At 46.8% G+C, this 13325-nt stretch overlaps 1 protein-coding gene across 7 annotated transcripts in view; it reads right to left on the bottom strand.

Annotated features, from left to right (window-relative positions):
- ARHGAP17 (Rho GTPase activating protein 17) overlaps positions 1–13325 on the bottom strand; it is an 89173-nt gene that overhangs the window by 16948 nt on the left and 58900 nt on the right. For 5 of the 7 annotated variants that reach the window (XM_040635199.1, XM_040635202.1, XM_040635203.1 and 2 more), the window contains exons 13-18: positions 13044–13124; positions 11186–11299; positions 8253–8344; positions 5919–6075; positions 4014–4244; positions 1413–1576 (exon numbers count right to left, since the gene is read on the bottom strand). In XM_040635199.1, the coding sequence (XP_040491133.1) occupies positions 1413–1576; positions 4014–4244; positions 5919–6075; positions 8253–8344; positions 11186–11299; positions 13044–13124 (839 nt within the window). The remainder of the gene's footprint in view (positions 1–1412; positions 1577–4013; positions 4245–5918; positions 6076–8252; positions 8345–11185; positions 11300–13043; positions 13125–13325) is intronic. The other 2 variants (XM_040635204.1, XM_040635205.1) reach the window with 1 other exon arrangement.

Here is a 13325-nt window from a genome sequence, read left to right as displayed (position 1 = left end):
GGGCTGGAGAGAGAGAATTGGGGAGGGGACAACAGAGAGCTGCTAATCACAGACACCAAGTTTCACTTATGCAGGATGAGTAAGTTCTAGAGGTCCGCTGCACCACACCGTGCCGTAGTACTCTTGGGAGATTTAAGAGGGTAGATCTCACTGTCTTTTCACCTCAATAAAAAAAAAAAAAAAAAGAACCACGAGAAGATGTTGTGCGTCAGAATGTTCCAGAAGAGAAAACGTGGAATGCGGAAGCTATAAAGAGGGGCGCCTGGGTGGCTCAGTCAGTTAGGCATCTGCCTTCGGCTCAGGTCATGATCCCAGGGCCCTGGGATCGAGTCCCGCATCTGCTCATTGGGGAGCCTGCTTCTCCCTCTGCCTGCTGTTCCCCCTGCTTGTTCTCACTTTTATTTATTTATTTATTTATTAAAGGTTTTATTTATTTATTTGACAGAGAGAAAGACAGTCAGTGAGAGAGGGAACACAAGCAAGGGGAGTGGGAGAGGAAGAAGCAGACTCCCAGTGGAGGAGCCTGATGTGGGGCTCGATCCCAGAACACCGGGATCACGCCCTGAGCCGAAGGCAGACGCTTAACGACTGAGCCACCCAGGCACCCCTGTTCTCACTTTTAAAAGGATAAAAAAAAAAAAAGAGGGAATGAGCTTAGGGCATTCCAGGAGCAGAGAGCAGACCAGGACCACTGAAGGTTGGTGAGAAAGGGGAGTGGTAAGTGCGGGGGCCCCAAAGGCAGGCCCAACCACACGGGGCCCACGGGGGAGGTCTGCACAAAAGCCATTGGAGAGTTTCAACAGAGCGATAACACGATCTGCTGTGTTTTAGCACAACCCCCCTAACTGCTGGGTGGAGGTTGAGGGATATGGGTGGGCACGATTCAGATCATATGCCGTCAGTCAGGACCCAGAAAGCCCTGACCTCAGTCTAGAGGCTGCAGCGGCTTGCAGACCCATAGTGCCTGGCTACAACAGAGGTTTCCCAGCAGAGGGAGAGCTTGGAATGCCAGATTCCTGGAAAACTGGGAGCGTTGTTTCTGAGAAGCAACTTTTTGTTTGCTAGGCTTTGTGGCTTAAACATATTCTTAAATGCCTGCTTTTCTGCTCTCCATTATTTCATTTCTTTTTAATGATTTTGCTCTTAAATGACTGATTTTTCTGCTTGCCATTTTTTTTAAGATTTTTTTTTTAAAGTACTCTCTACACCCAACGTGGGGCTTGAACTTGCGACTCCAAGATCAAGAGTCACGTGCTCCTCCGACAAACCCATGCAGGTGCCTCTCTCGCTTACCATTTTATAACAGACATGGAGACCATCTGTCGGAAAGCCTTGCAACGTGAATCCCTGCGCTAACCCAAGGAAGTCCGCACATCCCTCCCTAAGGGGAAGGAGTAAAGGTGGCTTCTTACCTCGGCGCAGAGTGTGCGGGCTAGGGCCGGCGGAATTGTGCCCCGGGCCGACGGAGAGCTGATGGGAGCCGGCCGCCATGGGGGCCTGGTTCTGGCCGGCGGCCATCTGACTGCTGTTTCTCCCTGGGGCAGGGGCAGGTGTGGAGTCCTTGGGTTTTGGAGGACTAAGGAGAGTAGAAGTCAAGTTAGATGTCAGGCATTCGCCGTGAGAAAGCTAGTCAGCATGCTATCAAAATACCATAGTCCACCCAGAGTTTTCGCTGCGGCAGGCAAGGAGGTGATCGGGAACTTTAAATAGTTCACACTGGGTCTGCAAAGCTACGGTTTACTTGGGGCCACACAGGACTGAATATTTTATGGGGTTTCACTGCTTCGTCTTCCAGATATTCTGCCACTCGAATATCACAAGAGACACCATTTCACAGCGACCAGCAAGGAATTTCTAGTTTTTGCTCGTACTTACATTGGCAATATTAAAAAACATGAAAGGGCTTTTGGACTTCAAAAGAACGAGATTCGACACACACACAGTGTACAAAACAAAGCAAAAGCGTGGCAAGATCCTAACACTATAAATTATAAAGTGCTCGGGTGTTATCGATCGTTTGGACTTGGGGAAAGAGCAACCCTGAGACTCAATGATGGCTCACGGCCCAGAGCTGGTCAGCAGCACGGTGGACGGAGATGAGAACTCAGGCCGGCTCAGAACTTCGTACACTGAGCTTCACAGCTGCATTTTGTCAGGGTCACCAAAGAGTGAGCGCCATTCGTGAAGTATACACAAAAAAACAGGGCACAAAGAACAAAAGCAAGTCGAGGACTGACATTCTATTTGTCCTTCTGCAGGACGTTCTAATGATCGTCTTAATGTATTTAGCCTTGATTCAGCAAACTGAAGGCTACAGGTAAATGGAAATGTGTGAGTCTGCAAATACTTTTTTTTTCCTCAAAAAACAAAAATATTAAAGCCGAAACAAAGACGTGTGTGGAGCGGCAGTTTTGACAAGAGCAACGTGGAGCTTATGATGTGCCTAAGGAAGCCTTGGGAGGTTGAAGCCTTTGTGATTTTCAACCAAAACGTGAACTTGTGCAAATTCTGTGAGTAAAAAGGAACTCAGGAATACACAGAGCAGTCCGAATTCAGCTGTGAGGCCTGAACGAGATTCTTGTCTCCTAAGCAGCTAGCTTCACATCCCACCAGGCACTCCCTCCCCATCCGGAGAAGCTGAGGCAAATTCGTCTCCGTGGCAGTGTGGGCATAAACAGGTCATCCTTGTTCTATGCGTTTATTTTACTTTATATGTGGTTATTTAGTGCTTTATAGATGGCCACGGTAGAGAAAAGGACAAGAAAAATCTTAGTACCTACTCTGTAGAGAGGCTCATCTTTTTCAGCATCTTCTGGTCCTGAACTATCTGACATTCCACCCAAAGTGGCCTCTGGGGGTCATCGGCCCATACCAGTGTGGGGAAGTGAATTCAGGCAGACTAGAGGAAAATCTCAAGTTCAAAGGCACTTTTCCTAAAGTGGCTGTATATTTGTACCCCACTCCAGGTGGCTGATCAAAAGGTTAAGCAACAAAAGAGCCTTTTAAGAAAGTCTATCATCGTGTTTTCTACCTTGTATTCATCTATCAATTTGCCTGCAAGACTGAAAGCTGGGGGTGGGGGAGGTTTCAGTCACCAACTGTGCCTAGGACTGCATCCAGCACACAGTTAGTCAGTAAATCTGACTGGATGGGTGGGTGGGTGGGTGGATGCATGGATGCATGGATGGATAGATGGATGAGGGGATGGATGGATGGATGGTTAGATGCATCATGGATGGATGCATGGATGGGTGGATGGATGGATGGATGGATGGATGGATGGATGGATGCATGGATGGATGGATGGATGGATGGATGCATGGATGGATGGAAGGATGGCTGGATAGATGGACGAAGGGATGGATGGATGGATGGATGGATGGATGGATGGATGGACGGAAGGATGGCTGGATAGATGGACGAAGGGATGGATGGATGGATGCATGCATGCATGGATGGAAGGATGGCTGGATAGATGGACGAAGGGATGGATGGGTGGATGCATGGATGGGTGGATGGATGGGTGGATGGATGGATGGATGCATGGATGCATGGATACGTGGATGGGTGGATGTATGGGTCGGTAAGTGGGTAGATGGGTGGGTGGATGGGTGAGTGAATGAATACCAGGAATACTCAAACCTAAGTCACTTGCTACATTCAAGTGTTAACTAGTCAGCGTACAAGATGACAAAAGCAAACGGTAAATGAACATTGAGTGCACATCAAACAGGGAAAGGGGTTTATGATACTGCTAGCCACCTACTGGCTTCCAGCACCAAAGCAGTATGGTAAAGAATGCAAACAAATGTTGCTTCTTTTGGAAAACAGGAAAGAAAGCAAGCAATTTGCAGTCTTTTTTTCCATCCTTTGCCAACCAGAAGAGTGAAGGCAGATCTGGTTCACTCTACGCTGCGCAATTCTGCGGGCATGGCTGCCATGCCCACAGGCCAGCACCTGCAAGAAGGCTGGGGCATTGAGCACCCACTGCCAGCAGAAGCCGGCCTTCTTACCTGTCGCCCGGGCTTGGCCCCTGCTCCAGTATGCCCGCAGAGGAGGGGACCGTCCCACCCCCTGCGCTGCTTTCAGCCCTAGAGCTCTGGGGAGAGGGCTCTGGGCCTGCAGGAGCCAAGGTGCTGCCATCTGTGGGCGGGAGTGGCGGCTGGAAAGCTGGGGATATGTGCTTTCTAGTTAGAGTGCCACCCCGCCGGTGGGCCTGGAAGTCCATAAGCTTCACACCAAAGCTACACAGAAAGAAGAAACAGTCAACACAGCATGCAAGCCGACTACTGAGACAGAAGTCCATCGGTCCACACGTGTTAAAACCCGCACACGGGGAGAGCCACCCGAGTTGCCCAGCATGCAGTGAGGCGGCAAGGACCACACGAATGGTCATTGTGATTACCAAGGCAAGCAGCTCAACCTGGCTTTAAACCTGAGCAAGCCAACAGACCTGGTATCGATCAATGTCCTGTTCTGGGTGTGAACAGCTGAAAGCAAACGGGCAGGCCTCGTCCTGAGTGGGGGACATCGTGTTAGCGTGCCTACCTGCCTACCACCCAATGGCCGCCTTGCGTCTGTGTGTTTGGGGGACCGGATGGAAGCTGAGGGCAGCATCAGGATGTCACACCGCACTGCCTCTACAGCTGAGATGTACGAGCACTGGTGCAGGCGGATGCAAAGAATATAACTGAGAGGATTCGTGACCCCCGAAAAAAATGGCTGCTTTTGGGAAGGAGATGGTGGTTGGAGGACGGGGAGGAGGAAGATTCACTTTTCACGAAAGCCGACTGATGAATGAACTTTCAAGCTTTTCAGTTTGAAAAATAAAGACATGTGGCTCCCTGAGCTTGCGTGTCCCGGGTCAGTTGGTGGGGAGACTCCACCCCGGGAGATAACCGAGAATCGTTTCTTATGTGCCGACCAGGGCCACGATGCTGCATTTTGTGACTTCAAACACGTGAAGGCTAATTGTGCGGTGGCCCGTGTGTCATCAGGAGGCAGGACCTAATGTGTGATCGGGGCTTCAGAGAAGTAAAACTTCTGCCCCTAAGAAATGTGGGTTTCAGAGGGACAGAATAGGGTAGTAAAGCACTGGCCTTTGCTATGGATTAAACAACAACAACAACGACAAAGCAAAAGGAAACAAAAAAAATCAAATCTCACTATAAGATCGGGTAATGAAAAGAAGAGCTTGTTGTTTAGCTGTAAAACAATGTCCGGCGATGTCATTCCGTGTGTGCGCGAAAAGAGCGCGACTCCGCAGTCCTCTCTAACTGGGCCTTATGGGGGAGCACAGTGGCATTTCATCATACGGAATGAATGGCTTGGCCTCTGAAGGCACAAACTACAAACAGCCTTATTAAGCTTTGAAAATCCCACTAAAATGGCCTGTGGAGCATAGTATAGAGACCTACGTCTCTCACTAAGTCCCACGCAGCCATCTTTTTTCTTCCACAATTGGCATATACGGAAGCATCTCCAGGTGAACATCACATTCAGTGGCTGGCTTCCATTGAGGGGCCAAGTTATACCAAAACACCAAATCTCACTGTGAGAGGTGGGTTGTTCTCCCATCTGTCCACAGTGTTTAAATTTCCCCCCATCAAGTAGGTTTAGGTGGCTCTGTAGCCTGTGTATGATGCTGTTCCACTGTGGGGCTTATCACAGACCAAGTGAAGCCTGGATGCATATGGAACAAATGTGTACTGACCAGCTACATAGCTGCCTTGTGGTCATGTTAATGTTTGGAATGAACTAGAGCAGAGTTCCCGAAATAGCTGGACCTAACAGTCATGGGTGCACCATGGGCCACTCTCATACTACAGGTCCATTGAGGCAGTACCAGATACCGAGGGTTCGATAATTCTTCTACGTGACACCTGCTGCGGGAGGAAAGTGAACAGCTTTAAACACACCTCTCCTTCTTCACCAAGTCCCCTTCCATGACCGCCATGCTGGCAGGCCGCTTCCTCTCGAGGGTCCCTGAGTCAGAGTCATTTCCAGTGTGAGATGAGTGATTGGAATTTGGGGTGACGAGAGGCACGAATGCTTCTGATACGTTAAATTCCACCTCTGCAAGAAGAAAAAGAAACAAGCGTGCAGGCACACCTCAGAGATAATGCAGGTTTGGTGGCAGACCATTGAAATAAGGCGAATATCACGATAAAGCAAGTATCATGATAAAGCAAATACCACGATGAAGTGAACATCCCAGTAAAACGAATAGCACAATAAAGCAAGTCAAATGCCTCCTTTGGTTCCCTAGTGCACATAAAAGTTATGTTTATACTATGCTGTCATGTGTAATAGCATTATGTCTACAAACACAATGCATATACCTTTATTGCTAAGAAATGCTAACCATCATCTGAGTTTTCAGCGAATTATGATCACTGATCACAGATCACTCTAACCAATATAATAAGAATGAAAAAGTTTGGGGCGCCTGGGTGGCACAGCGGTTAAGCATCTGCCTTCGGCTCAGGGCGTGATCCCGGCGTTCTGGGATCGAGCCCCACATCAGGCCCCTCTGCTATGAGCCTGCTTCTTCCTCTCCCACTCCCCCTGCTTGTGTTCCCTCTCTTGCTGGCTGTCTCTATCTCTGTCGAATAAATAAATAAAATCTTAAAAAAAAAAAGAATGAAAAAGTTTGAAACTCTGCAAGAATTACCAAAATGGGACAGAGACATGAAATGATCAAATGCTATTGGAAAAATGGCACCAAAGGACACATTCAAGGCAGGGTCGCCACCAACCTTCAATTTGTGAAATAATGCAGTATCTAGGAAGCGGCCATCAAGTGCGGTATAGAGCGTACGGGTGCGTGAGGCTTTCACCTCCCGCCAGCCCTCCCTGCTTCACAAATGCAACTTCCCTGCCCTCTTATCTTCTCAAGAATGGTTTGCCAAGGCAGGGGGAGGTAAAATGAGGAAACAAGACATAAGGACGGGGTGCGATTCAGAATATAAGTTACACAATTCCTCTGCTTTCTTCTTTGTAAAAAAAAAATAATAATAATGATGCAACATGGAAGAGGACAATAAGCATGGATTACTTAAGAAAATGAAAGGTATTTATAGTTTGATATAAAATGCAAATAAAAGGCAACACCAACTCCATACTGCCTACAGCAGTTTTTCTTTTTTCTTTTTAAATTTTTTTTTTTAAAGATTTTATTTATTTATTCGACAGAGACAGAGACAGCCAGCGAGAGAGGGAACACAAGCAGGGGGAGTGGGAGAGGAAGAAGCAGGCTCCCAGCGGAGGAGCCTGATGTGGGGCTCGATCCCATAACGCCGGGATCACGCCCTGAGCCAAAGGCAGACGCTTAACCGCTGTACCACCCAGGTGCCCCTACAGCAGTTTTTCTAAGACTCGTTTTCCCAAAGAAATCTTGGGCAAAAGGCCAGTATTTATCCTTGCATCACGTACTTGTTGAGAACCTACATGAGTGAGGTGTGATTCTCGATGGTGAGGAGAACCTGGGAAAGGAGAAACGGGCTTGCTCTGGTGCCATGGAGCTCACACACCAGGGGTGGTGACAGCAGGCCACTCCGGGCAAAGTACAGGGTGGGAGGTCTGGACTCACAAAGCTTGCCCTATCAGTGCCCTCAAAGTGGGTCATGGAACCTCTGAGGATCCCAGGACTACAACAAACATAGTCGGAAAATCTATCACCTGTCAGCTGAAATCTTTCTCTGATACAGTCAACTCCCACCTTCACAAAATGGCTCCAAACTATCGGTCTCCATCTTCCACCTTTACAAAAACCATCTCCCTGCCTACAGAAACAAAAAGCTGTCTTCCAAGTGGAAAACTGCCTACTCAGGGTCACCCCTTCCTTAAAGTAGTTCTGGTTCTTTGTGCCCAACATCTGAGTTTGTCAAACCATCCGCCCTTCCTTCTAACTCGCCATGTGTGATAATATCTGTTTATATGGCTTCTTCTCCAAGGGCCAGGTGCCTCCAAGGAAGACAGCATATCTCACCAGCAGACACAGGCAGCTAGGGGAATTCAGTACACGCTGGCTGAGCGGACCACTCCAGGGCGAAGCAAAACAAAGCGAAATACAAAATAATGTGGATGCCAGTATGTCAAAGATGAACACAAGGGGTCTAAGAACAAACGTGAGGAAGTGAGACTAGTCACGTCCCCGCGAAGGGGCTCCTAAAGCATTTTCTTCTTTAAAGAAGTTTGTATACCATTATTGTGCTGCTTGGGCAGTCCGTGAAATTGAAAAGGTACTTTACCTTCAGGGAAGAACCAGTCTGCGTGCTGAATGATGGGCTCGATGACTGCAACTACGTGGACAGAGGTGGCCGCTGCCATTTCAGCCAGCGTTCTGAGAAGGACATTCACAAAGTTAGACCGCTTCCCCCGGGCAGCCTCTAATTTCTACAGGTTGTGTCAGAGCAATTAAATGACTTTATTTTGTAATTTTTAAAAAAGACTTATTTATTTGAGAGAAAGAGTGAGCACGAGTGGGAAGGGCAGAGGGAGAGAGAATCTCAAGCAGACTCCTTGCCGAACGTGAGCCCAATGCGGGGCTCGATCCCAGGACCGTGAGATCGTGACCTGCACTGAAACGAAGAGTCAGAGGCCTAACTGACTGCGCTACCCAGGTGTCCCCAATTGAATTACTTTAAAACAAGAAAATATTTAAGCACAAATGCAAAAACTAGATCCATGGGGCTCTGGCCTCAACGTGTGGTGGTGATGCCCCAGGAGGAAAAATCACCCCAACTCGGCTGTCACTCCTTAGTTTGCACGTGCTGTGTTAACAGCGAGTGAGCTGGTGAACAATGGTGCGTCCAAGTGCTGATCTTAAGTTGGTTTGGAACAGGGTTCCAACCAGGCATTTTCCCGCTGGAGCAGTATTGCCCATGGTAGTCATCCTGTAAGACTCAAGACTCCACTGACAATTTTGCCCACAATATAACCAAGAGTGTGCACTGTTTCGGTGTGCCCCTTACATCAGAAAACCTGAGCCCCCACGTTTACACAGACTATTATTTAAGGTTGCCATATCTGTGGACTGGTCTCAAGATGCGTGTTTGGAAGCTGAGAGTGTGAACGCCAGGGTTCAAAGGGAGGAAAATAGGTAAGAATTGTTATCCCTAGCGTCAAGGAGCTCACGTTCCAGTTGAGAGTCAGAGTACCACAGAAGCCGAAAAGCTGCAAAGGCCTGACATTTATGGAGCACCCACCATGCTTCAGGGCATCGGGTTCCACACCTCATTTAATTTGATTTTTACAACACGGGGAGTTTTTCATACATGAGGACACTGAATAAACAAGCGGCCGGATCCCTGGTCTGACTGCCACAAACTGACTTCCTCCCTCTCTATCCCTCTGTCCGCTCTTCCCACTGGGAAGAACATTTTCACCCCAATTTCCAACTAAGTGAAAGTTCTAGCTCCTTTCGAATTCCAGCTTATAATGCAAGCAATCTCTACCTGCGAACTCTCCTCCCCGCCCACTCACACTTCCCTTCCGCCCTTCTGGACTCTCATCACCCTTGTGCATTAGAGCCCTGCTGGATTGGGGAGGAACTATCTACTCACGTTCTTGGCCAATTTTTCTTTTTCAGGAGATACTTCTTGCCTAATGAGTTGCCAGACCTTTTCATATATTCCAGACGCTTCTGGAGGAACGCCTTCCTAGCTTTGTGAATTATCATTTATTTAAGGCACTTTCTGACAGTTAGAAGTTTGTAGCTATTGACGAAGCCAAATCCATCCATTCTTAAATTTGTTTCTTATACCGATTTTATGTTTAGAAAATACTTCTCTATCCCAAGAGGTAAGTCATACTGACCTGCCATGTTTATGGCATCACTTTTTACATAATTAACTCTTTGGTCTACCTGGAATTTATTTGTTGTAAGACAGAACATATGTTCTTTGTATATCAGCGTATCGTTAACTTTGCTTTCTGACACAGGATCTTTGCAAATAATCTTATTAATACTTCCTGAAACAAGGTTGGGGGAACACTAAGTGAATAAATGAATGAAAGATTTTAATTCAGAAAGTCACTGCATTTTTTAATGGACACTTGAATCGCCCATGATTTTCCAATGTGAAGAACAATGATGGCGGTTGCAGGAGGGTGAGGAAGATTCAGGACACAGACGGTGGGCCCCGCCACTTCCCTGCTGTGCAACTTTAAGCAAGTTCCTTGTCCTCACTTGTAAAAATGAGGACAGAAGCAACTACTTCAAAAAGGGTACTTGTGAGGATTAGATGAGGTCATTATAACGCCAAACAGAATAAATATCAATGCTGATTTCCCAGGAGCTCTCTAGCTGGGATCCCAGACCCCTCACTTCTATTCCATCTGCATTTCTCAATGCCAACAAATTCCCTTTTTTTTTTTTAAGATTTTATTTAGTCAGAGAGAGAGAGAAATCGCATGAGCGGGGTGAGCTGCAGAGGCAGAGGGAGAAGCAGACTCCCTCTGAGAAGGGAGCCCGACATGGGACTTGACCCCAGGACCCCCGGATCATGACCTGAGCCGAGGGCAGATGCTTAACCTACTGAGCCACCCAGGCGCCCCCAAAATTCTTTTTTTAAATGCCGTTTGATCAACTCATTCTTCTGCTTAGAAACCTTGATGCTGCGACATACGAGGCCCTTCTGAAGCTGGCTGCGGCTTCATAATCTCGGTCACAGTCCCCTGGGTCCTGTGCTCAGGTTCTACAAGACCACGTGACACCACCCCCACCCCCAAATTAGCGACCAGGCCCTTTCACACGCACACTACTTTTGCTCATTCGGGTCACACCTGCAGGGAGCTATTCATTCATCCAAGTACAACCCAAGTGCCTTCTCCCCTGCAGGGCTCTCCCTGCACTCCGCAGCCTGAGCTGTGTTCCTTCGGTAAGCGCCGTGGCCGTCGTACTTTGTAAGGTCTACGGCAGCACCCCCACGTGCACAGACGTGAGCTCTGTCACGGTGCCACGGCCGTTCATCTGTCTGAATGCCCAAGAGCGGGGCCCTCTGAGCACTGTGCGGCCAGCGTCTGGGATGGGACCCAGCTCACGGCAGTGTTCCGAGAATGTTGGCTACGTGGAATGACCAGGTTCAGAAGCGCAAGTCTGGAAGTGCATCTTACCCCGGAACGGGGGTCTGTTCCCATGCAGTGAGACTGAAATACCGTGATACGGGGACAGGTCACTTACCCCTCAGTCTTGGCCCATAATAAGTTTGGGCCTAACACAATCGCAATGTTGCTGGGAGTCATTTTATTGACGTCGCTGGTCTGAGCAAGTTTTGCAAGGAACTTGATTAAATACCTGGGGGAGGAAAGAGAAAGGGGGGAGGGCATGTTCTCGGAGATATTTCCAGGAACAGCATCCCGCCCTGGAGCTGAGCCCCAGGCTGCTCAGGTGCTAAGTGCAGAGAGGCGCTGAATGGGAATCTGGCTCCGGTTCCGTATCTTACAAAGTCCTGTGCTCTCTGTCTCAGACAACAGACTCCGTTAGGGCTCGGAAGAGGGCGACAGCTCACAAGAAAGCCTCCACAATTCAATCTCTATTCTGCTATGTGTTCTCAATCCACTTCTCCTTTGTGCCTATCGACCCCTCAGTAAATTACAATCTGATGAACAGTGGGCTCAACGTGTTTTAATACAAACATAAAAAAATACAAGCAGAGGGACACTGCTTAAAGGAAACTGTATTTGAAAATATTTTATGTGGTAATTATGAAAATGTCCAATTTGTCATACGGTTATAGTCTCTCCTATGTAAGCACAGCACTATGAAAACAAAAACCTAAGAATAACCCCACTATCTATGAATAGGGGGCTGATTAAATAAATTATGATATATCCATACAGCCATAAAAGATTGTTATGCACGGATATGGAAAAATCTTCAGGATGTATATTCAGCAAAGAAGGCAAAGAGAATGATGTCTACAATATATGCTACCATTTGGTCTCAAAATAAGAGGGAGGAGTGTGAGCAATGAATATATGCATGTGTGTGTATGTGAGAGATTTTTTCACTGGACACCTTTTGAATCCTGAGCCATGGGCATGTGCTCCTTATTCAAAAAATAATTAGTCAAAATTATAAAGAGTAGAGCAAACAAAATAAGAGACCAAATCCCAAAGTACCAAGAACTACAATTCCATTTCCAGCATAAGGCATGGAACAGTCTGAGACTCTCTATAATTCCAAGCTGGGTGTACCTTATGAACTAAAGAGAGATATCATAAATATTAACGTACTTGTTAAGGCAAAGTTGGTATTTAAGGTGTCAAAAGGGAGTATTTAGCTTAGTTTAGTGGTAGAACCCAGGACTGAAATTAAAGGTCAGGTAACATGCCAGAAATGTCATCAGTAGAACATTTATCATTTTGAACCAAGTCCTTTTATGAACTTTTCTTTGGTTTTCAATACTTGGGCTACCTTTTATCCTTCTCTCTATGCTTCTTCAAAGACACAATTTAGGTCAAAAGGAAAATGGAGGTGAAATTCTAGAGATATATTCCATGGTAAATTTTCTTAGAAACAGTAATTCCACAAAGCAATCCATAATCTCCAGTTCTAGACATTTCATTTAACAGGATGATTTATGCTCTATTAAAAATAAATTATGTAGCATATATAAAGCTATTGTAGAAAATAGAATTGTTGATTAATTTTTGCCTTTTACATATTGGACAATTTTTTAAAAATTTATTTAAGTAAGCTCTATGCCCAATGTAAGGCTTGAGCTCACGACCCTGAGATCAAGAGTTGCGGGCTCTACCAACTGAGCCGGCCAGAAGGCCCCCTACTGGATAATTTAGAGTCCGAATCCAACATGCAGTCAAGCCAACTTTCCATGAGAACTTTCTCCTAGGAGCTGCAGTGGTAAACTGACCAGGGGACTTTGCTGTTAATGCAGACGCAATGTGGATGCTTCACTCGGTGATATGCGTCCCAATAACATGCATCAAATCCCACTCCCAGAAACCCCCAGTTCCTCTCTGAAGCACTTGTATAGTGTGCTTGGAGGTTTAATTTGAAGGATGCCGGTCATACATACCTAAAGTTAACAAAATTTTGTGGTGGCAACTTTTGGCATGTTCTCCATAAATCCTGAAGTTTTTTGTCTTGATCCTGCACGCTGAGGAAAAGAAGAAACAAAATCTGTATTCATAACCCTTCATGAAGACAGAGCATTAGCCAAACCCCTGAGTTAACAACAGGCTATGTTAACAGCGATGCCTTCCTTGACAGAGAGCATAGCTGGAAAACAGGACAGATTTGGAAATAAATAAATTTGGAGTCAAATACCAACTAAATCTTTAACTCTGAGAGTTAGTTA

This window comes from Ursus maritimus, unplaced genomic scaffold, assembly GCF_017311325.1.
Source record: "Ursus maritimus isolate PB19 unplaced genomic scaffold, ASM1731132v1 scaffold_2, whole genome shotgun sequence".
Classification (NCBI taxonomy): domain Eukaryota; kingdom Metazoa; phylum Chordata; class Mammalia; order Carnivora; family Ursidae; genus Ursus; species Ursus maritimus.
This window is presented reverse-complemented; position numbering and strand designations above follow the sequence as displayed.